Below are 27394 nucleotides of genomic sequence, written 5' to 3' on the forward strand. Positions count from 1 at the left end.
AAGGATCCTCACTATGTATTATACATCCAGGAATCAAGATTCCTTCGAGTCTACATTTATAATTTGGTGTGTTGTGAAAAGAAGATTAAAAATTACATGGCTTGGTATGTTAAAAATTAAAAGCAAAAATACTAAGATTCACAAACAACAGTAAAATACAGCACTATACAGCTAAGGTCAGTCTTGGCATAAAGTTAACATACAGCATCTCTCCAACTCGAGTTAAATATTGTTCTGCATAAATGTATCACTTTTGACAAAGAGGTAAGAAATGAGCAAACCAAAGATGAATAAAATCCTATCAAGCCAGAAGAACTGTTCCACCAGAAGGGCACAAAACTTAACTGAACTGCTCAGCGAGAACAAGACCATATAAAGGGGCCTGATATCAAAGCAATCTTTAATTTCCTGGCTCCACCGCCTGTTAGGAAAATATATTACTATCTGGGCTGACTTATAGGACCGTAGCATAACTGGATTTCTCCAACTTCCTCTGTACTAACCCTGACAAAGTAATGGAGGGAAGAGGAGGGTCATTAAGGGAGCAAGGGTTCTAAAAGTTCTTTCAAATAAATTTGAAACAAATAAACAAGCAGTAATTTATTTATTTAGCGTGTGCAGTCATCTTGCTAAGTGATGGCATCTTCGGTGGCGTGATGCAGTTCTTCTAGGGCACCCTGAACCCAGTCAGCAGGAATTCATCGATAATGTGTACCATTGTCTGTGTTGCACTGCAACTGCATAACCTGTTCAACAGGGACCACTGGTGATGGGGCAGGTTAAAAGCAGGTGGGGATATTGTGGGGTCAGCGATGAGGGACTGGTTGGGAATTATAACACAGGGTTTCCGCCCTAACATCCTGGTGGATGAGACTATAATGGACGACATGAGAGCAAATGTGCAGCTGGTGGCTTAAAAAGGTCATTGTGCACCAGCAGCCTTGAGTTGGCGCATACTTTCTCCAGTAACTTGCTAGTGGCAACCTCTCGTCTGATACAAGGAGCAATATTGCTCAGAACTGGAAGCCATAGGAGTGGAGTCGGATGCAGGGTGCCTCAGATGATACCCATGGCGGCATGTAACTGCATATCCACCAGATTGGTGTGTGACGATTGACTCCAAACCGGTGAGCAATACTCCGCCACTGAATAAGAGGTGGTAAGAGCTGACGTCCGCAAAGTTGGAGCACAAGCACCCCATGACCAACCTGCCAGTTTGCTAAGAAGATTGTTACATGTCATAACTCTAGCTGCTGTCTTCTTCAGATGGGCATGGTAACTAAGTGTGCGGTCTAAGGTCACACCTAGACAGAAGGTTCTACTTCATGCTTCACCTTCTGACCATTCAGATAAACATTCAGTTCTCAGGCTGCGCTGGCATGATAAAGATGAAACAAACTGGAGACTGTTTTTATAACAAGCAGTAAGGGAAGATAGTACAAGATTTAAGTGAAGTGGTTACCAGGATAACTGATCAGATTTAACAGAATGTTTTTTTAGAGGGGTACTTCAATCCTAAGTACCCAAAATCTAGCCACAATCAGCCTTTTAGTTTCTTGTAGGTGTCACAGAACCACCATGTTTTCAGGAACGATCCCGCTCAAGATGTTTGTTCTGTGTTCAGGGTGTGGAGTCAAAGATTAGAAGACGACTGAAGAAGCTGACACCACTAACAACGTAAAAAGGACAGGGCAACACAGTTGGTGCCAAAAAATAGGGCCAAGTTCATTGCTTCAACCTGATGCAGTGCAGGCGATAAAGTCAAGGAAAGGATTAAAAAAGGAGCAAATTACTTGGTCAAATTGATTGGCTAGATGATGCTGGAAGCTTCATTTTTCTATGCAGAGGATGGGGCTGAGCATGGATGTTAGTGAGATTACAGCAATCAGGATGGGACACGAGAACATGAAAGAGCATTTTAGTTGTGGGGATAGGAAAAAACATTAGATCCTGAAGATGTTTTGGAGGAAGACATAGCAAGGTTTGGACATGGCTTGAACACCTGGGTGACGAGGAGGCAGGAATGAAAGGTGACACTTAGTATATAGGGATGAGTGACAAGAGGGATGAATGTCATGTCATGAGGGAGAGTATAAAGAGAGTTTAAGAGAAAAAAGCTAAAACTGAACTACTTAAGTCTAACTTTTCTGTAACATCCAGGAGGAGACATCAGAGAGGCTGAGATGCAGAATTGGGTGGGCAGGGATGAATATGTGTATCACCACAGACATCGTAAATGAAGCTGTGAAAGTACAGGAGGTCACCCAAAGAAAGTAAGTAACAAAAAGAAGAGAGATTCAAGGACAGAGCAACATGCAACCCCATAGACAAGGGAGGCCATGCCAAATGAGACATGGAAGGGACAGAATGAGGTAGCATGTGAACCAGAAAGGACAGTATCATAAAAACCTAGGGTGGTAAGATATGAGAAGATTTAGACACTGTCATATTCTCAGATGTCAGTGAAGATAAAGTAGAGACCTGGAGATCATGAGAAAGCTTTGTAAAAACAGTTTAAGTGGAGTAAAGGTGGTGGAAACCAGATCTGAGAGGATCCAATACAGAACTGGAGAAGAGGAAAATCAAGGCGAACAGGAGCTGCTAACAGGGAGTTTTGCAAGGGAGTTCTCCAGGTGAAGGAGGAGCACATACAGCATCTGTGGGGTAAGTGGCTGTCTGCAGTGTGTGTGTTTGTGTTTGGGGGTTACTTGCTGTGTGCTGAGCTTGTGTTTGTCAGTCTGTTTGGTTTGTTTGTTTGAAGGACCGTGTGCTGTAGCTGGCAGTTGGAGGCAGAGCTACCAGGAAGGTTTGAAAGCTAGAAGCCTCTGGTAATTGGCTGAGCCTTAACCAGTGGGCGGGGCATTCATTCAGGCTAGGGCTTTATAAAGCTGTGCACAAGCGACCAGGAGCTGCTAACAGGGAGTTTTGCAAGGGGAGTAAGAAGGGAGTGGGGGTCCCTTGTCGGTCTCATCTGTGACCCATTGGTCCCCTGAACCTAGAAACTGAGCCACATCCAAAACCTTTCTGTTTACAGCAGAGCAGAGCGGACAGGGAGCTGCAGATGGGAATTTGAGAGAGTTTGACAGAGGGAGGCTTACAATGGTGAGGAGGACCCGCAACACCTGTGCCAGCACTGCTTCTGTCTCCTCCACCTGTGCCTGTAGCCAGACAGAGCACCAAAGCATGGATGCTTTTACCCAGATTCTGGTGTGGGCTTGCAAAGATTGTAATTTGCAATTTCCACTTCCTGATATCCAGGCTGGGGGTGGCATCCAATGTGAAAGGTGCCTACTGGTGGAATCTCTCAGGAAGCAGGTGGGAGAGCTACGGGAGGAAGTGGCTAGGCTGAGGAACATCCATATCCATGAGCAATTCTTGGACAGTATCCATGTGGAGACAGCTGACGTAGCTGTCCCAGTTGACAGGACTACTGACACACCAGTGGAGGAGGAGATGCCTCAGGGTGTATCTGACACACCAATGGAGGAGGAGGCTCAGGGTGGACACAGCCAGCTTGTTACTTCTAGCAGCAGGCAGTGCTCCACCCCTGCTGCAAACTCTCCTGCTGTGGTAAAAGATAACTGTTATGCTCTTCTTGATACAGGAGAGAAGGAATCACCCCCAACAGTTAAGGAGGGGAAGCCTCGTACCCCTAAGGCTGGGAGGTCTGCTGCCACCACTCATAAGAAATGTAGGGTAGTGGTGGTTGGAGACTCTCTGCTGAGGGGGACGGAGACACCCATCTATCGCCCTGACCGTTCATCCCGGGAGGTATGCTGCCTGCCAGGGGCCCGAATCCGAGATGTTACAGAGGCATTGTCGAGGATTATCCGGCCTTCTGACTACTACCCCATGCTACTCATCCATGTGGGCACAAATGATACTGCGAGGTGTGACACTGAGCAGATCAAGAGTGACTACAGGGCTCTGGGAGTACGGGTTAAGGAGTTTGGAGCGCAGGTGGTATTCTCTTCGATTCTTCCTGTTTAAGGTAGGGGCCCGGGCAGAGACAGATGCATTGTGGAGGCAAATGCCTGGCTGCGAAGATGGTGTCGCCAGGAGGGCTTTGGCTTCCTTGACCACGGGATGCTATTCGAGGAAGGACTCCTAGGCACAGATGGCGTTCACCTTTCGAAGAGGGGAAAGGCCTTATGTGCGCACAGACTGGCTATCCTAGTAAGGAGGGCTTTAAACTAGGTTCGACGGGGACAGGTGAGCAAACCCCACAGGTAAGTGGGGAACAAGACCTGGGAGATGGGTTGGAAACAGGAGGGAGCACGGGCTATAATGGCAGTGAGGAAGGAGGGTCAGGGCAAACCTGGGAGGCAAGATCAAACCAGTATCTTAGATGCCTATATACAAATGCAAGAAGTATGGGTAATAAGCAGGAAGAACTGGAAGTGCTAATAAATAAATACAACTATGACATTGTCGGCATTACTGAAACTTGGTGGGATAATACACACGACTGGAATATTGGTGTGGATGGGTATAGTTTGCTCAGGAAGGATAGACAGGGGAAAAAGGGAGGAGGTGTTGCCTTATATATTAAAAATGTACACACTTGGACTGAGGTGGAGATGGACATAGGAGACGGAAGTGTTGAGAGTCTCTGGGTTAGGCTAAAAGGAGTAAAAAACACGGATTATGTCGTGCTGGGAGTCTACTACAGGCCACCTAATCAGGTGGAAGAGGTGGATGAGGCTTTTTTCAAACAACTAATAAAATCATCCAAAGCCCAAGATTTGGTGGTGATGGGGGACTTCAACTATCCAGATATATGTTGAGAAAATAACACTGCGGGGCACAGACTCTCCAATAAGTTCCTGGACTGCATTGCAGACAACTTTTTATTTCAGAAAGTTGAAAAAGCTACTAGGGGGGGAAGCTGTTCTAGACTTGATTTTAACAAATAGGGAGGAACTTGTTGAGAATTTGAAAGTAGAAGGAAGCTTGGGTGAAAGTGATCATGAAATCATAGAGTTTGCAATTCTAAGGAAAGGTAGAAGGGAGTACAGCAGAATAGAGACAATGGATTTCAGGAAGGCAGATTTTGGTAAGCTCAGAGAGCTGACAGGTAAGATCCCATGGGAATCAAGACTGAGGGGAAAAACAACTGAGGAGAGTTGGCAGTTTTCAAAGGGACACTATTAAGGGCCCAAAAGCAAGCTATTCCAATGGTTAGGAAAGATAGAAAATGTGGCAAAAGACCACCTTGGCTTAACCACGAGATCTTGCGTGACCTACAAAATAAAAAGGCGTCATATAAAAAATGGAAACTAGGTCAGATTACAAAGGATGAATATAGGCAAATAACACAGGAATGCAGGGGCAAGATTAGAAAGGCAAAGGCACAAAATGAACTCAAACTAGCTATGGGAATAAAGGGAAACAAGAAAACTTTTTATCAATACATTAGAAGCAAGAGGAAGACCAAGGACAGGGTAGGCCCACTGCTCAGTGAGGAGGGGGAAACAGTAACGGGAGACTTGGAAATGGCAGAGATGCTTAATGACTTCTTTGTTTCAGTCTTCACTGAGAAGTCTGAAGGAATGTCTAATATAGTGAATGCTTACGGGAAGAGGGTAGGTTTAGAAGATAAAATAAAAAAGAGCAAGTAAAAAATCACTTAGAAAAGTTAGATGCCTGCAAGTCACCAGGGCCTGATGAAATGCATCCTAGAATACTCAAGGAGTAATAGAAGAGGTATCTGAGCCTCTAGCTATTATCGTTGGGAATCATGGGAGATGGGGATATTCCAGAAGACTGGAAGTGGGCAAATATAGTGCCCATCTATAAAAGGGAAATAAAAACAACCCAGGAAACTACAGACCAGTTAGTTTAACTTCTGTGCCAGGGAAGATAATGGAGCAGGTAATTAAAGAAATCATCTGCAAACACTTGGAAGGTGGTAAGGTGATAGGGAATAGCCAGCATGGATTTGTAAAGAACAAATCGTGTCAAACTAATCTGATAGCATTCTTTGATAGGATAACGAGCCTTGTGGATAAGGGAGAAGCAGTGGATGTGATATACCTAGACTTTAGTAAGGCATTTGATACGGTCTCGCATGATATTCTTATAGATAAACTAGGAAAGTACAATTTAGATGGGGCTACTATAAGGTGGGTGCATAACTGGCTGGATAACCGTACTCAGAGAGTAGTTGTTAATGGCTCCCAATCCTGCTGGAAAGGTATAACAAGTGGGGTTCCGCAGGGGTCTGTTTTGGGACCGGTTCTGTTCAATATCTTCATCAACGATTTAGATATTGGCATAGAAAGTACGCTTATTAAGTTGTGGACGATACCAAACTGGGAGGGATTGCAACTGCTTGGAGGACAGGGTCAAAATTCAAAATGATCTGGACAAATTGGAGAAATGGTCTGAGGTAAACAGGATGAAGTTCAATAAAGATAATGCAAAGTGCTCCACTTAGGAAGGAACAATCAGTTTCACACATACAGAATGGGAGGAGGACTGTCTAGGACGGAGTATGGCAGAAAGAGATCTAGGGGTCATAGTAGACCACAAGCTTAATATGATGTCAACAGTGTGATACTGTTGCAAAAAAAGCAACGTGATTCTGGGATGCATTAACAGGGTGTGTTGTAAACAAGACACGAGAAGTCATTCTTCCGCTTTACTCTGCGCTGGTCAGGCTCAGCTGGAGTATGTGTTCAGTTCTGGGCACCGCATTTCAAGAAAGATGTGGAGAAATTGGAGAGGGTCCAGAGAAGAGCAACAAGAATGATAAAGGTCTTGAGAACATGACCTATGAAGGAAGGCTGAAGGAATTGGGTTGTTTAGTTGGAAAAGAGAAGACTTGAGAGGGGACATGATAGCAGTTTTCAGGTATCTAAAGGGTGTCATCAGGAGGAGGGAGAAAACTTGTTCACCTTAGCCTCCAATGATAGAACAAGAAGCAATGGGCTTAAACTGCAGCAAGGGAGATTTAGCTGGACATTAGGAAAAAGTTTCTAACTGTCAGGGTAGTTAACACTGGAATAGATTGCCTAGGGAAGTTGTGGAATCTCCATCTCTGGAGATATTTAAGAGTAGGTTAGATAAATGTCTATAGGGATTGTCTAGACAATATTTGGTCCTGCCATGAGGGCAGGGGACTGGACTCGATGAGCTCTCGAGGTCCCTTCCAGTCCTAGAGTCTATGAATCTATGAATAAGGCAACTTTTGTAACAGGCACGCTCAATTAACTTAGCAGTGAAAGGAAGAGGGAAGTGGAACTGAAGTTAGAGAGCCAAGTGCTCCACCTACTGGAAGATTGAATGCCTGGTGGCAGCGCATTTTCAGTTTAGGCCCCCCAACTTTGAGAATTAATACTTCTGTTCATCTGGCAGTGCCCAAATTTGTTAAGCTTCAGAGCAAGAAGCAAAGACCATTTGCTTACTCAGGATTGTGCCAACAGAGTGAGGATGGAGTCTATTTACAATGCAATTCATGTTAACATTTTTAATTCTTGATTCAACCTCATTTTCTTTCATCAACATTGATTATTCTCTCTTAATAATACTCACATGTGCATCCCAAATCAAGAGAGATTGGGCACATTTTACACACTGCAAAATGCAAACAGAATAACTGAACAATAGACTGCCAATGGCCTTGCTGAAGACAACACAAGGGCTCTCCTCTCTCCAAAAACTTTATCTATCGGTAAAGTAACACATGCCTTCTGAGATGCTAGAGAACAAAGTGACAAGCTGTTGCAAATCCTTCAGTTTCAAACACTAATCTACATACAAACTCCACCTATTACATCACTAATTTTCAATTTAATGCTTTAGCTAGTTCTCTTTTTAGGAAATAGATGGCTCTCATGGAGTATACTACAATCAATATTTACATTCTATTTTGTGTTTTATCATCAATATTTACATTACTCCAATAACTCAGACTACCATGCAGTTTTACAGCCTCTGCTGACCATGCTGACATAACTGACAGCCCAGTGAATATTTTAGAAACGTATGTAAGTGAATTAAAAAAAACAGATGGATGGGAACAAGGGTAAAAGCCCAAAGTTTCATTCACAATTTGTTCAGCTACTAATCAAAATCAACACACAATGTCCAATCAAAGTATTTTCTTACCTGAAGGTACTAGAGAATCTCGCTCAATAATGCTTGCCTGATGCCAAATCACTGATGATGTATTGCAATCTCAAGTGTTGAATACTGTCAAGAATGCTCTTCCTTGTTCAGATTCTAAGAATGTCAATGTCATCCTCAAAATCTGCAATATTACACGAGACATGCACCATTACAGGTTTCCTAGAACTTTCTCATTTTGATTGTCTTCTAAAATATGTACACATTTAACAGAAGGTCTTAAGCTCTCCAAATAGAAAAAGGCCAATTACATTTTGCAAGCAAAATTACCAGTGTGAAACAGAATTGATTTCTCAATTCCAAGGAAGTTAACAACATTCAAATAATTGTAAAGGCAAAACTATTAGACCAAATTGTTTTTATCCATTTGAAATCCAAAAGAGTTTGGCCAGAATTTTCAGAGATCAAAGACTTCACTAGACAAGTCAATAACCAAAATAGTGTACCCTGAAATGATTTAGATTCAACATGCATGGCCAAAACAGTTCAAGGGAAGACTCCTTACAGTATAATGAGAATAGGAGGTGAGGGTGAAGTAAATTAACGCATCTCTTTGGTATACATGGGGCAGTGTTTTTGGAGGGAGCTGACAGATAACTGCACTGTATTGCTGCTGTATGTACTGAGCACCGAAGTTCTAAATCAAGCACCTTTTTCACAAACACTACATCCATACAATAGGCTTACCTTTTCTACGCTTGGAAAACCAGGCATCAGCTTCAGCTAAAAGTTGTTTTAGTGGTCCATTCCATGAAGGCACTAGCTGAAGGAACATCCACTAAACAAAAACAAATTTTTATAAGCTTATTTTAGATTCATAAAATATATGTAATCACCCAAGACTAATCAATTTAATGTTACAGCCACTATGAAGCTCCTGATAAACACAAGTAATTAATTCAACTTCTAATTATTATAAATTAATTTTGTAATCATCGTAACACTGGCATAATTAAATATATTTATGATTAAAGGGTATTTTCTAGGGCTGTCAAGCGATTTAAAAAATTCATCGTAAAATTAATTGCATTGTTAAACAACAGAGTACCATTTTCATATATTGATTTTGATTACAACACAGAATACAAAGTGTACAGTGCTCACTTTATTACAAATACTTACATTATAAAAATGAGAGTATTTTTCAGTTCACCTAATATAAGTGCTGTTGTGCAATCTCATTATACTGAAAGTTGAACTTACAAATGTAGAATTATGTACAAAAAATGACTGCGTTCACAAATAAACAAATTGTAGAACTTTTAAAGCCTACAAGTCCACTCAGTCTAATTTCTTGTTTGGCCAACCACTCGCGCAAACAAATTTGTTACATTTGAAGGAGATAATGCTGCCCGCCCACTTCTTGCTTACAATATCACCTGAAAGTGAGAACAGGTGTTCTGATGGCACTGTTGTAGCCGGTGTCACAAGGTATTTACTTGCCAGATGCGCTTAACATTCGTATGTCCCTTCATGCTTCAACCACCATTCCAGAGGACGTGTCCATGCTGATGACAAATTCTGCTCGATAATGATCCAAAGCAGTGCTGACCAACGCATGTTCATTTTCATCATTTGAGTCAGGTGCCACCAGCAGAAGGTTTATTTTCTTTTTTAGTCGTTCAGTTTCTGTAGTGTTATTTTTAAGACTTCTCAAAGTACGCTCCCCACACCTCATCCCTCTCAGATTTTGGAAGGCATTTCAGATTTTTAAACCTTGGGTTGAGTGCTGTAGCTATTTTTAGAAATCTCACATTTGGACCTTCTTGGCGTTTTGTCAAATCTGCTGTGAAAGTGTTCTTAAAAAGAAAAACATATGCTGGGTCATCATCCAAGACTGCTATAACATAAAATATATGGCAGAAAATGGGTAAAAGCAGGAGACATACAATACTTCCCCATGGAATTCAGTCACATCTGCATGGAAGCATGTCCTCTGGAATGGTGTGATTGAAGCATGAAGGGCATATGAATGTTTTAGCATATCTGGCACGTAAATACCTTGCCCTGCTGGCTACAAAAGTGCCATGCGAATGCCATGTTCTCACTTTCCGTAAATGCAAAAAACCTGTTGGCCTTAGTGATTGGCTGAAAAAGAAGCAGGACTGAGTGGACTCGTAGGCTCTAAAGTTTTACATTGTTTTGTTTGCCAGTGCAGTTATGTAACCAATAAAATAAAAATCTATATTCCTAGATTGCACTTTCACTGTAAAGAGATTGCACTACAGTACTTGTATGAGGGGAACTGAAAACTACTATATCTTTTATCATTTTTACAATGCAAATATTTGTAATAAAAAATAATATCAAGTGAGCACTGTTCACTTTGTCTTCTGTGCTGCAACTGAAATCAATATATTTGAAAATGTTGAAAAACATCCAAAAATATTTAATAAATTTCAATTGGTATTCTATATTTACAGTGTGATTTAAAACTGCTATTAATCGTGATTAATTTTTTTTGGTTAATCACACAAGTTAATTGCGATCGACTGCCCTGTTATTTTCACAGTACAATTATCGGTAAACAGTTTAAAATTCTGTCTACACATATTTTAACACCAAAAAGTCAAAGTAACAATTAATTCAAAATCTGAATATTACTTTACACTACAACACTGAAGTATCAAAAATTTTTAATAAATTGCCCTAAATTTATTCCTGGTGTAACTTCATCGGCTTCAATAATCTTACATCAAGGACAATCTGGGCCCTTTGCAAGTACCTTCTTGAGAGCAGTATACACATCCATCTCCACTTGCATGACAAATAGGTTAGAAGAGCTGATCAGCTGTTTCATGAGGTTTATGCTGGAAAAGAAAACACTATGAGATGATGTGTATAAAACTATAAGTCAATCAAGTAATTAGTAATATCAAAGAAGAAAGAGTGAAGGAAGTTAATTCACTCTTGCCAAAGCTAAGTGAAAGGTATAGCTGGTTGGTCATTTTCTGACAAAGCAGTTTTTCATTGGAAAAATGCAGCTGTCAAAACTGAAACTTGTGAAAAGGGCTGCTTTTGACAAAACTTTAGCTGGGAAGGCTTTTCCAGCCTCGGATGGAATTTCTGGTTATAGAGGGCACACAGAATTACCATTAGCTCAGTGGTTAAGACACTCACCTGGGATACAGGAGTCCCTGCTCTGCCTGATTTGGATGAGGTGAGTTTCCCTAATTACCAGGCTGTTGGCAAATCTGGAGTGGGTCTCTACAATCTCTCCTATTAAAACTGTTCCACTCTGAATAAATAACTAAATATTCATTGGGCCAAGAAGAGAGTGGACTAGAAGGGCATTCACCTGGCATATGGGAGACCCATGTTCAAGTCCCTGCTTCAAATTACGCTTAGTAGGGACTTTATCTTGACAAGCACTACTAAGGTGAGTGCCCTAACCATGAGATGTAGCTATTCTGGTGTGGATTTTTCTGGTTTTTTGCAAAATTTTTTTTGAAAAGTTTCAGTTTTGACCCAGTGTGGAAAGGAAAACAATTTATGAGGAAAGGAGGTTCCTTCCCCTATGACCACAGATAAGCGAAATATAAAGGATTCAGTCTTAGTTCACCAGTACATACACAATATTCTGATTCAGAGCACAAGATCTTGGTAATATGAAAAGAAAAGTAAATATTTAGATGGGAGTTGAAGAAGAAAGGAAGTGACTAGCCACCAGGCAGGCATTCAGAAAAAAGTACTCTCAGCCAAAAACTATAATTATATTTTGAAGTTAATTCCAACTTTAACAATGGAGGGACTAAGGATCATCACTAACACCACTCTGTCAATACAAAAAAGCTTATTTTTAAAATTATGAAAATAGATGCAATACCAACAGTGTTAAGTAAAAATCATGAATATCTAAAGAAAAAACTTGTCAAACATCAACTGAGAAAATTTTAAGTTAAGTTAATATAACACCATACAAACAGTCAACCCTGGAAGTGTCCCATACATAAAAAAAAAGTTTATGGCCTAGTTCTTCTTGTAATGGTCATCAATATTCTAATATGCCATTTTGCAACATGTTTTAGTCTACGTATTTTGAGGGTAACTATTTTAACCACTCAATTACCCAAGTTAACTGAAATCTGAATACCTGAGTTCTTTGAAGAGTTCAACACTCTGGTGAGTCATCAGGTTATTCAAAAGCCATTCAAGGCACCTAGATTAAAAACAATCAGTTGATTAGTCAAAATTTCAGATATCCATGTTGGACTATTAAACAACTGATCAAACTCTAAAATAGATTTCATAACTTCTAGTTTATTTAAGAATGTGTGATCTGAATACAAAACTCCCTGGATCTAAAAACTCTGATACATCTTATTCTTTAATACTACTTTAATTTGAATGATCATAAACTTTAGGAAGGGTTAAAGAAACGTTTAAGACATTTTCAGAGTATGAGGTTACTTAGATAAGCATGACACCAACAGGAAACTTTTCAAAGGTTATCTTCTGTAATAGCAAAGGGAGGGAGGGCAGCTTGAATTGAAAAGGTGAAGTAAAGAAGCTCCATGTCACATAAGGGTTCTGGGACCATTGTTGTTGGGAAAGAAGGACCTGGATGGAGCACCCTGCTCACCAACTCTTCCAAGACCTTTGCTGTCAGAACTTACATTTATTTCATGTTGAACATTCCAGCAGCACCAATATCCAATGAAATTAGAACAGAAAAGCCTGTTACATTAATATTACTCTCCTTCTACAAAGTTAACCTGTCTTCTTTTCAAATTTACAATTAATTCCTTACATCCTCTGTGCTACACTTTTTTAAAGTAAGCCCACTGTTTTCAAAATAGCAGAACAAGAGAACTAAAACACACGATCCATGTTATGCACTTAAAAAATTACAGGGGACCAACTCATATATATAACTCACTGGTCAAATTTATATTTTGAAAAATGTTCCATCTTTAAAAGAAAATTTACATTTTAATTAACATATGAAAAACAGTCTGGAGAAAAAGATTAATTCTTACTTTTTCTTCACAGAGTCTAATCCATAGGTCCCTGCTGAATTATAATAGCCACACACAGTTTTCACATTAATTGTTTCCTTCATAGTCTCGCCACATTGCTGTATTAAACATCCTGTGAATAAATCCACAAATGTTCAAGTTTTTTTTTGTTTTTTTTCTTTTAAAGCATAGCCTTATTTTTTTTGACATTACTGACAATTTAGTGAAGACCATTTAATAATACATTAAGTTTTCGAAGTTATGTGTCAGAACAATACGATCAAACTCTTCCAGAGTAAGGACAACTAATATAGCTACAAATATTTAACAGCAACATGCGCAAATGCTGTTATAACAGGTAATTTAATCCTATTTACATCCTCAAGTAAGCCTCAATAAGCAATTTATATTTCAACTAAAAGTGAGTCTTATCATGTTTACATAAAACTGCTTCACTGATATATGTGCTAAATAAGTATTAAGCAGCCCACTCTTTTTCCAATGATTGTTCTGAAATGATTTGTATAATCTATTAGGAGAAAGAGTGAACATATTTAACATTTGTTCATGAATGTGCCTTTTAACCTATACTCTGAATTTTTATTTTAATTTAAAATAAACCATAAGATGCTATACTATATAAAACTTACCAGCTGCAACATGCAGGCTGCTGCTAGGAGGGCAACAACACGACTGGGCTTTATTAAAACATCATCTCTATAGAGTGAGCCAAATGCTACCTGCAGAGCTAAAAAAGCACAAATTTGTCAAATCTAAAGAAAAATAGCTATAATCTCACAGTTAGTAATTTAAAGTACATAATGTTTAAATACTATGGATTCCTTTCGATTTATGCTGTTGCTAAAATTTTAATTCTTTAATCTTGAAAAAAAGCTAAATTGGAAAGAGTTAAATCAAAGAAAGCCAACGGACTGATCACAGAGCATCATAACTACTGAAATAGACCCCACTCTCACAAATGTGGTGATTATTTTCAACTGAGCCATTAGGAAATATTTATGTCAAATGTATCACTTCTATAAACCCTGTAGTTCTAACTACACACAGAACCTGTACCTAGGAGAGAGAGAGTTCCATATTTTGATTCACAAGAATTTGAGAAAACTTTCTAACCAGTTCCGGTATTACTACTACTTTTAAAAAATATGAACAGAAGGGAACAGTACAGTTAATTACTTTGCTGTTTAAACAACTGGTATTCATCCTAACAGCTGAAAAAACACTTACACACACAGTAATTCCAGATGTGTTACAGTGATGGCATGGTGGGATTATAATTCATAGGCATCACCCTCTGCAGTGTTATGGTTCCTTGGAACTATTTGATAGTGTGTGTGTCTCTCTCTCTCTGCAAGTCCAACAGAACACCTCTTCTTGTTCTTCTTTACTCCTGGCTGCTTGGAGGACAGGAAAGGATGCCAACAGCTCCAACACATATCCTCAAATCAGTCCCAAGCGGAGAACCATGAAGAGCACTCCTTTGACTGGCTGTCTTTCCAAGACACCACAGAGAAAGAGGCATTTCATTCAAACACTTAGGTCTCCACAAGAGCTGTACACAGTGTTCTGAAGAGCTATATGTTGTTCAAAATCACTGCTTAGACTGAGCTACTTCAGTCTGTTTCTGTACCTCACCACAATTCCTGTCACGATCAAAGATTAAACTAAGCCATAACAACTCATGTTTTCTCTTGCGGTAACTGCAGTTACTTACTGATCTGTCAGTTCTCATTTTCACTTATTTGAAAATGAGCCCTCTTTTCAAACAGAGATGTCAGGGATTTAGTGCTTGCTTACCTTCTATATCAATATTCTGATCAGGAATCTCCAATTCTATGATGTCCATGCTAGACTCCCTCCAAGAACCACTGAACATACTAGAAAAGTAGCCAGACTATTAAAAAAAACAAACCAAGAAATCATTTCATTCAAATAATGAAAACCTGTAGCAAAACTGTTAATCATCTTCAGCTATAAAATTAAGTAAATTATAGGGTAAGTAAGCTGAAATAATTGTGACGTATTTCCATGTCAAGAAGAACTACACCTCTACCTCGATACAACACAACCCAATAGAACACGAATTCTGATATAATGTGATAAAGCAGTGCTCCAGGGGGGCAGGGCTGCACACTCTAGCAGATCAAAGCAAGTTCCATATAACGCTGTTTCACCTATAATGCAGTAAGATTTTTTGGCTCCCAAGAACAGCATTATATCAAGGTAGAGGTGTAACAATATTTCTTCCAATTATGTGGAAATATTTACAAACATTGACCCATATTTCAATTCTATTTACGGAAGTAGAGACATTTGTTTTTCAAGTTATTTTCCCCCAATCAATTCAATTTTAAATAGGCAGAAAAGCTGTCAAAAGCTTTCCATTATAAATCATGATATCCACAGCATGTACTCATGTCCAAAATTTAAATCCTTCTAGCTATTTGTAGACAAAAAATCCTGCAGGCATTGATTTTTTTTAAGCCAATTAAAAAAGAATGCATGCAAGACATACAGATGATTTACAAGATTGTGGTCTCAGACTAAGGACACACATACATCTTAAAATTTGTGTGTAGGTAAATTCATACAAACACATACACATACACCATTTATGTTAATATACCTTTTTTAACAAAGTGTAAGGCATATAAAACTAGAATTTGCTAGATTTCCATCCAAATGAAGTGAAAAATACTGCTTTATTAGGATTCATGATTTTCCATCTCAGCAGAAGAAGTGCCCATTATGAGATGCTATCACTCAATGATGTTTACCTGAGAGATTAAAAAATAAATCTATTTGTACAATAGCATATCTTCTGCCCTGTTTTACCCAATATTTCCACTGATGGCGGCAAATTATAGTATATGTATCTAAAAATCAAAAGTTTCTAAATCTGTATTTCCCCACCTTACGCTCTATTTATGAGCAAAGAAATACACCACTGCTGCTTTGTAATCAAGAAACTGGATTGTTTGTTCCCTACTGGTGGAGAGCTTAATACACTCATGGGCTATATACAAATGTACTGGGCTAACTCTTAGATTTCATGGAGAATAGTATGTTTTAACAAGCAGCGCCAAAAAACTTAATTTACATCTCTCATTCATATATATTGCATCTCTCATTCAGTACCTCAGTGCCATCTAGTGGGAAAAATTCACAAACTAATGCACAACCTAGGAGAGCTAAAGCTGACAGATGCTCATCAAGACACAGAAGGAATCTGTCCAATATGTAAAGGTGGAGTGATAACTTCACCAACAGTAAGATTACAGATATACTGTATAATATCGAGAAAATAGTTTAACCCTGCTGATTCGAGATTCAACTCAACAAAATTTCCCCTTACATGATGTCTGTTAACTTAAGGAGACACGGTCAATATGGTGCAAAATCCACCACTTTCTCAAAAAAGTTTGGAATTTAACATGCACTGAATATTTTAAATTAAACATTAAATGCTTTCTCATTAAGCCAGATCAAGATTTTAAAAGAAATTTTACAACCTTTTACAAGATAATGACAAAGCTGAATCGGAAAAATAAAGACAGATTAAGTGATTTGCCCAGCATAGCACAGGAAGTATATGGCAGAGCCAAAACTAGAACACAAGTCTAACTCCTGCCCATACTTTAACCACAAAACCATTCTTCCTTTCTAGAAAGTAAACAACAGAACCACAGGGAAAAATAAAAACTGTTCTGTTTGGGATTATTTTAGGAAGTACATGAAAAAGATTAAGTAAATTTTTCACCTCTGACTGGGAACTGCAGTGAGTTTATTCTTTCTGCTTGCATATATTTTATCCAAAAATATGTCTCCTATAGAACTGTTTACACCACAGCACACAAATATAAAGAAAAAGAACCTTAAATTAATATTTGTCCAAATTTATTTCAACCACTGAGGCACCACAGTGCCTCTGATTAAAGTTTGTCTGCTGATTTTGTGCAATACTACCACAAAAAATTTGAAGGGGGATTTTCAGATGTAGCGCATGAAATTACTTTTAATTCTTTAAAAGCTAACTAGATTTCAGGGTGACTCATTTTAATACTAATTAAAATGTTGCATATGACAACTTCAGACTAGAAGTTTGTCTTTCACAGTTTTTGCCACGAAGACGCCATGGTTTCTCCTATTGTTTCCCCATGGCAAATAAACTGTTCTCATCAGTGCAAATCACTACGTGTATGAATACTATCCCTTGATAGTACAATTCCCATTGAAGTGTACCTTATTTTCCTGAACTTCACATGTCCCCAATGTTTACACCAGTGGTTCTCAACCACAGATACACGTATCCTGGAGGGTACACAGATGTCCTTCAGGGGGATATATCAACCCATCTAGATAATTGCCTAGTTTTACAAGTTACATAAAATGCACTAGTGAAATCCGTAAAATTTCATATGGACAATGACTTGTTTATACTGCTCGCTATATACTGAAATGTAAACACAATATGTATATTCTAATTGATTTATTTTACAATTTACGGTAAAAATGAGAAAATCAGCAATTTTTCAGGAACAGTGTGCTGTGACACTTTTGTATATTTGTGTCTCATTTTGTAAGCTGAGGTGAAACTTGTTATTTACTATCACTGCAGAGGACTAGCCATTAATTGTTCTTTCTAGCTGAAAGAATTAGCAGGCATATTACAGTATTTCATTAATTACGTGCACACCTCCCATACAAGACTACAAATCTTTAAAAAGTTTACACAAGGATGAGAGGGCTGGATCAGTGATTGGGAACTGAGCTCTTGTCAAGAGCATCTGAAGCACAAGATAGGGTGCTTTATATTTTTGCATAGAAACAAACAAAAAAAATTAGAAACTGGAAAGGGGGGGTGGACGGAAGGAAAGATGAAGAAAAAACAGATCTATACTTGAAATTTACAGAATTTTGTTAATTTTACCAAAATGAGTTTCTACTGCAAAAAAGAAAAGTCACCTACCTGACACAAATATATCTTGTGCAAGTTCCACTCCTCTCCCAGAGCACAGATCTTAATATCACTATTTTCACCATTCAAAAACAGAGTTTGATAAATATACTTGGATGTACTTTTTAGTTTTTTCCTGGATAAAAAAAAAACAACCCAAAGACATACACAAGCTGTGGAATTCTGCCACAAAGAAAGTGAAAATATTTGTCAAACACTTGATTGTTTACAGCACCACCTCAGAAGTTGGCTAGCAAGATTTTCTTCTCTTTCTTCCCTTAGTCTTTAGACAGTTATAGACCATTTCCCCCCATGTGTTGCTGGACAGAGCTCACGTGACTTATGTTTACTTTCTTTTTGTTTACTACAGCTAAGTAGTTATCAGCATGTTCCCAGAGCGAGCAGGAGAGCTCACAGAAGTCCCAAAGCCCACACCTGCCCCTGCACTCAAACACATCCTGCCAATTTTCATGGGGCCAGAATCCCTTTTTCCAGAATTAGTTTCCTCTCCATCCAGCTCAGACAACCCCCAACTCCCCATATTTCATCTCCATCAATCCTTCCACCCTCCAAATCCCTTCCTCCACCCCTGCCCTTAGGGCCCCATAAATATACTTCCCTGACACAAACCAGAGCCACCCTGCTCCAGCCACCCCAACCATAACTCCACCAAATCCCTCCACCCCCGCCAGACAAGACCCCCAGCAGCCAGGACCTCCCCAAGACCCTCCCAGCCAAGACACTCCATCTCCCCTCAGCCAAGACCCCCCCGCCAGCCAGAACCTCCCCAAGACCCCGCCAACCAGGCCCCCCACCCCCACTACCTGCGGGGGGTGTTGAGCAGCCGCTCCTCGCGCTCGCCGTCCCCGTCGCTGTCGCTCTCGCCCGGGCCCTCGGACCCGCCCCGCTTCCTCTTCCCTCCGCGGCTGCCCCGGTCCCCGTCCGCCCCCTCCCCGCGAGGGGGCGCCACCCGCCGCCTCAGCACCCGGCTGCTCAGCGAGCCCATGGCGGCTGGGCCGCCGCTTCCTCATGGGGCCGCCCGGAGCGGAGCCCCCAGGAAAAGGGGGGGGCGGGGAATTAGCGACGCCCAGTCGCTTCCATTGTCACCGACACAGAGGCCGAGGCTACAGCGCATGCGCTGAACAGGACAGCCTGCGCATGCGCTAGGAAAGTCTCCCTACGGCGTACGCACCTACGAAATTTCACCAGGGGAGGGGGGGAAGAGGAGGGAATTAGCGCATGCGCGCTGTGTTGTCTTGGGAGGATGAGCGAGAGCCTGGCGGCGGCAGGGCCTCATGCCGCAAACCTGCTTGCATTGACCGGACTGGCTCCTGCTTTGCACCTATTGCAAAAGGCTTCCCCGCTCTCTTGCTGGCTGCGCCTATGGATAAAGGCTCTGCCCCGCACTGAGCGCAGCGTTTGTTTTGAGCTGTCCCATTGCAAGGCATTGCCTCTGCTGATTTGTGTGGTAAGAGGCCGCAGCCTTGGCTTCAGTTGGGGTTGCAATAAGAGGAGGTTACTCACCTTGTGCAGTAACTGATGTTCTTCGAGATGAGTGTCCCTGTGGGTGCACCACTCTAGGTGTTGGTGCGCCCCTGCGCCTTTGGAGATTTTTTGCAGCAGTACTCGTAGCGGCCATGCATGCTTAGAACCTGTCACTCACTCTGAGTATGTCACTAGTGAGCATGCGCGGCCGGTACCCTCAGTTCCTTCTGTACAACGGAGGCTACCCCAACTCCGAAGTAGAGGGGAGGAGGGTGGGTAGTGAAGCACCCACAGGGACACTCATCTCAAAGAACGTCAGTTACTGCACAAGGTGAGTAACCTCCTCTTCTTCTTCGATAGATGTCCCTGTGGGTGCTCCACTCTAGGTGACTTCAAAGCAGTGCATCTCAAGGAGGTAGGGACTTTGGATCTGGCAGGAATGCTGTAGACAATACTGCCCTGCCTAATGTAGTGTCAGAGAGAGGGCCTTGAGTAAGGGCATAGTGAGTAACGAATGTATGGTGGGAGGACCAGGTGGCCACCCTGCAAATGTCAGACAAGGGTACTTTGCGTAGGAAGGCTACCGAGGTAGATACAGATCTAGTGGAGTGTGTCCTGATCAATGCTGGGGGTGTAATGTTCTTTATCTGATAACAGGGGCGTATGCAATCAGAGATCCATTTCAAAAGCCTCTGGGTAGAGATAGCCACGCCCTTGGAACGGTCCGCGACAGAGACAAAGAGTCTAGGAGAGTTTCTGAAGGGTTTAGTTCTGTCCAGATAAAAGGATAAGGCCCTACACACATCAAGTGTGTGCATTGTGGCCTCGAAGGAGTTTGCATTTGGTTTCGGGAAGAAAGTTGGTAGGTGTATTGGTTCACTGAGGTGAAATGAAGTATGAACTTTTGGAAGGAATTTCGGGTGTAAACGTAGAGTAACTTTGTCCTTGAAGAAGAGCGTATATGGTGGATCTGCCATAAGGGCTGCTATCTCGCCCACCCGTCTGGTGGAAGTAATGGCCACCAAAAAGGCTGTTTTCATCGAGAGGTGCAAAAGGGAGCAGGTGGCTAAGGGCTCAAAGGGTTGATGAGTTAAACAGGACAATACTAGGTGAAGATCCCATGGAGGGGTAGGTGGCTTAATGTCTGGATATAGGGTTTGGAGTCCCTTCAGGAAACGTTTGATGATGGGATGAGCGAAAACTGAGGTATTGTCAACTGTGCTATGAAAGGTTGTGATGGCAGCTAAGTGGACTCTAACAGAGCTGAATGACAGGCTGGATTGCTTAATGTCCAATAGATAATCAAATATGCAGGGAAGAGGTGCAGAGATAGGAGACAGTTGTTTGGTTAAGCACCATTTTGTGAGTCTTTTCCATTTCCGGAGGCAAATGGTACAGGTGGATTGCGTTCTGCTGTGTAGAAGTACCCTCTGTACTTGGTCGGAACAGTCTAGTTCTCGTTGGGAGAACCATGCAGGTACCAAGCTTTGAGGTGAAGCATGGAGAGATTGGGGTGGAGAAGCTGGCCGTGCTGCTGTGATAAGAGGTTGGGGATGAGAGGTAGGGAGACCGGTGGTTGAATTGACATTCTGGTGAGGAATGGGAACCACAGTTGTCTCGGCCATGAGGGTGCGATCAAGATTATCCTGGCACGATCTGTTCGTATGTTCGTAAGTACCCTGTTGAGCAATGGTATTGGGGGAAAAGCATAAACGAGGGACCGGTGCCAGGAGATCATGAATGCGTCCCCTAGGGAGTGTTTGCCCAGTCCCGCCCTGGAACAGAAGTTGAGGCATTTCGTGTTTTCCGGGGTTGCGAAGAGATCTATGGTTGGGTAGCCCCAAGTACAAAATACGTTGAGAATGACTCTGTTGTCTATCTCCCATTCGTGTTCCGAATGAAAATGTCTGCTTAGCTTGTCGGCAGTGGTGTTCAGCACACCAGAGATGTAGGCAGCTGATATCTGGATGCGGTTCGCAAGGCACCAGTTCCAGAGTTTCATGGCCTCTGAACAAAGAGAGTGGGAACGAGCCCCCACCTTGTCTGTTGACGTAGAACATGCAGGCAATGTTGTCTGTCATTATGCGTACATGCTCATTCTTGATTAGTGGGAGGAAGCAACGACAAGCGTTCCAGATAGCTCAAAGTTCTAAAACGTTTATGTGTAAGGAGGTTTCGGAGTGAGACCATAACCCATGGGCTGTTCGGTGAGAGATATGGGCTCCCCAGCCGGTGAGGGATGCATCGGTCGTCATCATCACAGTTGGTGGAGTCTGGAGGAAGGGGACTCCAGAACAGAGGTTGTTGGGGACTGTCCACCATGTGAAAGAGTCCTTGACGCGGTAAGGTATGGTTAACTGCTTGTTTATTGAGTGCACGTTCGGTTTGTAAACCGTGGCCAGCCAAGCTTGGAAGCACCTCGTGGAGACGTGCATTCTGGACCACAAAAGTGCACGACGACGTGCCCCAGTGTTGGGTAGGACTTAATGTGGATTTGTTTTCGTTTATTTGCAGGCCCAGGGATTGAAAGCACTCGATGGTGATCTTTGTGAATTGGAGGGCCTCGGTGTATGTGGAGGCCTTGAGGAGCCAATCGTCTAGGTCAAGAAATATTATAACCCCTTGTTTCCTGAGGTAGGCAGTGACTACTGCTAGGAGCTTGGAGAAAACTCGACAGGCAGCAGAAAGGCCAAATGGTAGAACTCTGTATTGGTAATGCGTCGAGCCAAGGGTAAAATGAAGAAAACATCTGTGAGCTGGGTGGATAGTGACGTGAAAATAAGCATCTTGTAGGTCGAGGGCTGAAAACCAGTCGCCCTGCTCCAGGGCTGGAATTATGGTGGTGAGAGTAACCATCTTGAACTTTTGCTTCTTGACGAATTTGTTGAGCCTCCTGAGGTCGAGGATCGGTCGCCATTCTCCAGTTTTCTTCTGTGTTAGGAAATAAGGGGAGTAGAATCCTTTCCCCTTGTGGCATTTGGGGACGAGTTCGATAGCACCCAGGTGAAGGAGATGTTGTACATCTTGCTGGAGGTGTGGCTCATGAAAGGTGTCCCTGAAGAGGGACGGGGAGGGTGGGTGGGTAGGAGGTAAAGAGAGGAAAGGGTTGGAATACCCCGTTGTGATGACCTCTAGAACCCACTTGTCGGTGGTAATATTCTGCCATTGGTGTAAAAATGGCTGTAGACGGTGTTCAAAGATAGTTGTGGGGAGTGCATACGCTGGAGTTGGGGCGACGTTTATGAGACCCTCGACCAAAGGTTCAAATTTGCTTATTATTTTGAGGAAGTTGGGGCATCCCGGAGGAATTGGGGCGACGCTGCTGGTATCTGGGCCTCTGGCGTTGGTGTTGTTGTTGTTGATCCTGAGATCTTGGGAAATGCTGAGTATATGAGGGTAGCGCGGGCGGTGGTAAGGTTGATATCTGTACTGTCGCCTTCCGTTTGTAGGGGTTTGGATACCTAAGGACCGAAGAGTTGCTCTTGAGTCCTTCATGGAGTGAAGCACCTCATTAGTGGTGGAAGCAAAGAGTTTGTCACCATCAAAAGGAAGACCCTCTATGGTGCTCTGAACCTCGCGAGGAAAGAGAGAAGATGAAAGCCATGATCCTTGGTGCATGACCACCGCCGTAGCGGTGGATCTTGCCGCAGTATTGGCTGAGTCCAGAGCTGCTTGGAGAGCCGTGCGGGATATGATTTGGCCCTCGGAGACTAAAGTTGTAAACTGTTGTTTCTTGTTGTCTGGGATGTGTTCAGTAAAGTCCATGAACTTGTTGTAGTTTCTATGGTCGTACTTTGTTAGAATTGCGGTATAGTTGGCAATTCGAAATTGTAACGTTGAAGAGGCATACACCTCACGACCCAGCAGATCTAGGCGTTTGCCTTCTTTGTTGGCTGGGGTATGGCGGAAATACTGTTGTTTGTTTCTCTGATTGGCTGCGTCCACTACCAATGAGTTTGGCGCAGGATGTGAGAAAAGGAATTCAGAACCCTTTGAGGGAATGAAGTATTTACGGTCTGCTTGTTTGCAGGTAGGCTGGCTTGTGGCTGGAGTCTGCCAGATGGATTTAGCAGGTTCCAAAAGGGCCAGATTAATTGGTAATGCCAGTCTAGATGACGAAGATGGTTGCAGGATGTCCGTTAGCTCATGTTGTTCGTCAGGTACTTCCTCCAGATTGATTCTAAGCTCACTGGCAACCCTTCTGAAGAGATCTTGGAATCTTGAAAAATCGTCTGATGGTGGGGGAGGTGAAGGAAGTAACGCCTCCTCAGGTATTGGACCAGTCGGTGCGTCAGGTAATACTGGATCAGGAGGTGGAATTAATTGATCCTGAGTATGGGAGGATTCCACCAAGTGAGTCATAGGATTCGGACGTTCGCGTCTAGTCTGAGTAGAGTAGCGTGCATGCTGCCGAGGGAAAGATGGCCACGGAGTCCAGTACTGCCATGGTGATGGAAAAAGCATAGGTGGTGCCAACCAGGGATTAACACACCAGGAGGCGGGATCTTGAAGATGGTTTGGGACAATTTTCCTGTGTCCGCGTGTGACAGGACTCTGAGGGTAGAATTGTGATTGTCCTGGAACATGACCCTGTAGTTCAGACTCCTCCTCACTGGAGGAAGGCTGCTCAGACCTTGAATCATTTGTCAGGGAGAAGGCATCCCCAAGAAAAGGTGATTGCAGTGTAGGAGACACTAGGAGGTCACTTGAGTGGGTAAACTGCAGCGCTGGAGCAGCCAGAGGCAAAGGCTGATATAAATCCTGTGAGGGAACCCAGGCTAACACCGGAGTTCTTAATCTTGGCTCCGTGCCAGGTAGCGAAGTAACGCCAGTGCCGCAGGCGGTGCCATGCTATTAATAGCAGGCTGCGGTGCCTCAGCAGGTGCCTGAGTTGTCGGTGCCGCATTCATCGCGGTGCCGATAGGTGCCATAATCGAGGCAGGCAACTGAAAGCCTGTCGCCTCGGCACCAGATCCTCGTGCTGCCGCTGAAAGCACAGGCAGGTTTAGTGCGGTACCGGAGGAGCCCGGCTCGTCAAACGTACTCAGGCGCAGAAACACCGGTAAGGAGGGTTTGTCAGTAAAGTTTTGTGTAGCTTTTGGGTGCTCCCGTTTAGTTGTTTTCTTCAGCTTTTTTGAAGGATTAGAGCTGAGTCTGAGATCGGAGGCAGAGTCCGCGCCAGGGTCTGAGGCGGACTGCAAGGATTTTTGAAGCAAGAGAAGTTTTAGCTTCAACTGTCTATCCTTCCTCGCTCTGGAACTTAACTTAGCGCAGTGAGTGCATTTTTGGGGAATATGAGTCTCCCCCAAGCATTTTATACACTGGGGGTGACCATCCGAGAGAGGGATAGCGTCCTTACAGGAAGAGCAGCGCTTGAAGCCTGTGGAGCCAGGCATATTTGAAGCGGCTGAGAGAACTTTTTTTTTTTTAAATAGAATGAAGAAAGGTAGGTAACACTAACTAACAACTAACTAACAGGAAAAAAACTGTCTAACTATAATATTTTGAGATGGGAAACAAAATCTGAAGGAGTCTGCTGAGCTCCGCCTCAAGCCGGGGGCAGTAGAGAAGGAACTGAGGGTACCGGCCGCGCATGCTCACTAGTGACATACTCAAAGTGAGTGACAGGTTCTAAGCATGCGTGGCCGCTACGAGTACTGCTGCAAAAAAATCTCCGATCAAAGGCGCAGGGCTGCACCGACACCTAGAGTAGAGCACCCACAGGGACATCTCTCGAAGAACTAGCCCACAGCGAGTCAGCCCACTGTGGGGGGTATTGATGGCATGGACTGAATCACCACGGATGTGCCTGCCCATATTTAAACCCACTCCCACCCCAGGGGAGGACCCAGGTGTCAAAAGAGTTCTGGGGGCAACAAATAATAATACAGGGATGGGCATGAGATTGTAGGATCAAAAAAAGAGAACCAGAGGGGGGTACCGAGTAGAGAACCCTGAACAGCACCTACTGCTCCATGAAGGGATCTGTGGAGCAAGTGAACCCAGAGGAACTCTGCCTGGAGGTGTGACTTAAGGGAGAATCAGAAATGGGCCCCACAGTTGCAGAGTGCCTTCCCATCCAGCATCCTCCTTCTGGTGTAGTAGATGGCCACTTTAGCCAGTGCCAACCAAGAGGAGGTTGATGAGGCGGTGTCAGCTCACCGAGATTGCAAGAGTTAGTCTAGGGTGGAGTTGTGTATCCCTCGGTAGAATTTATGTTTGCCCACCAATCCTATAATGATTTTGCGGGCTGTTACTTTTATCATTGAATTAAGCAAATGGCACAAGTTGAGTGGTAGAGCAGATAATGTTTATGGAGACTGTCTTCTAAAAGGAAGAAGTGGAGGAGGAGGAATGAGTGTAGTTGCCTGATATTTCAGGCGTCTGAAATCACCATTGTGTGGCTGCTCAATTGCATCAGCTTTTAATAGAGCAAAGGGGAGAAACAAGAATAGAGAAGCAAACCTATCCCCCTTTTAAAAAACAAACCTCCAAGTGCATGGGGGAAAGGATTGGCAGAGGAGTAATTGGCAAAGATGACCATTGCTGTAGGTGTAGAATAGAATATATCTGACCTCTCCTGAAAGATTTTGTTCTTGCCTTCAATTACCAATACCCATCAAAACACCATTTGTTTCTTAAAAGTGAAATGTGTTTTTACATTTTAATACCCCTGACTCTTCTAAGATTGCAGGAGAGGAGGAAAAATCTTTTTGTAGAACAAGTACTTGTCATCATGGTGAGTGACTAGGGTCAGCAGAAAATGATAAATTATTTAGGTAATAAGAGGGTGTTTGTGATGCGCCAGGTGTTTTATAAACAAGAAGAAAGGAACAGTCCCTGCTCTGAAGAGCTTAGGCTGAGGATGATTTAGTTGGTGTTGGTCCTGCTTTGAGCAGGGGTTGGACTAGATGACCTCCTGAGGTTTCTTCCAATTCTGATCTTCTATGAAAAGGTTAAAAGGTGGGGGAAAGGAGAACATAAATGTGAAGTGGCCAAGGTGCTGACTGGTCACAACTGTTAGTAATTTGCTTGAGACACTTTGACTAACCTTCTTTCCAGTCATACTTTTAACTATTAGTTAGCTAACTTCTTGTGGGTATCATTCTCAAAAAGGTCTTCTGAGGGATCTGACTGTGATGAAAGCGGAGGTTTATGCACCAACTCAGAAAAGGCAGTTACACCTCTATCTCGATACAACGCAGTCTTCAGGAGCCAAAAAGCTCACGGCATTATAGGTGAAACCACATTATATCGAATTTGCTTTGATCCACCAGAATGCGCAGCCCCCCCCCGAGCGCTGCTTTACCTGTTATATCCGAATTCATGTTATATCAGGTAGCGTTATATTGAGGTAGAGGTGTATTTACCCATAGAGATCTGCAAAACTAACTCATCCTTCAAAATCCTCCATAAAATTCTTTGATATGAGGCCTACAAAAAAATAGATTGCAGCTTGGCTGAGACCATACCAACATTGTCTCAGTTTCCTTGTACGCCCCCAAGCCCCATTTGTCCATACCTATGTTGTTTGTTTTATACTTAAAGTGTAAGCTCTGTGGAGGCAGGAACTGTCTTTTTGCTCTGTGTTTGTACAGTGAGGTCCTGATCTGTGACAGGGGCTCCTATGTGCTGTGATAACACAAAATAGCAATAGTTGTAAGGAGTGGCATGGAAGAGAGTGGGAAAATGGTTGGAGGAGACAAAAGGGGCTGTGCAGTGGGTATCAGTGGCATGCAGCAGACTTAGGACTGATCTACATTCAAAACTTACATCAGCAAGCAAAAATCCACACCGCTGAGAAATGTAGCTATGCTGACCTAACCCCTGCTGTAGACGGCAG

General features: G+C 42.5%; 1 protein-coding gene across 1 annotated transcript in view; it reads right to left on the reverse strand.

Annotated features, from left to right (window-relative positions):
• GMCL1 (germ cell-less 1, spermatogenesis associated) overlaps positions 1-19200 on the reverse strand; it is a 36390-nt gene extending 17190 nt beyond the window's left edge. The window contains 13 exon segments of the mRNA XM_030551954.1: positions 8113-8149; positions 8151-8191; positions 8194-8236; positions 8238-8254; positions 8818-8908; positions 10856-10940; positions 12224-12289; positions 13110-13221; positions 13735-13836; positions 14907-15003; positions 18079-18202; positions 18891-19025; positions 19027-19200. Coding sequence (XP_030407814.1) covers positions 8113-8149; positions 8151-8191; positions 8194-8236; positions 8238-8254; positions 8818-8908; positions 10856-10940; positions 12224-12289; positions 13110-13221; positions 13735-13836; positions 14907-15003; positions 18079-18202; positions 18891-19025; positions 19027-19097 — 1021 coding nt within the window. The 5' untranslated portion in view covers positions 19098-19200.
• Between the last annotated feature and the right edge of the window lie 8194 nt (positions 19201-27394).

The sequence above is a fragment of the Gopherus evgoodei genome, chromosome 2 (genome assembly GCF_007399415.2).
Source record: "Gopherus evgoodei ecotype Sinaloan lineage chromosome 2, rGopEvg1_v1.p, whole genome shotgun sequence".
NCBI lineage: Eukaryota > Metazoa > Chordata > Testudines > Testudinidae > Gopherus > Gopherus evgoodei.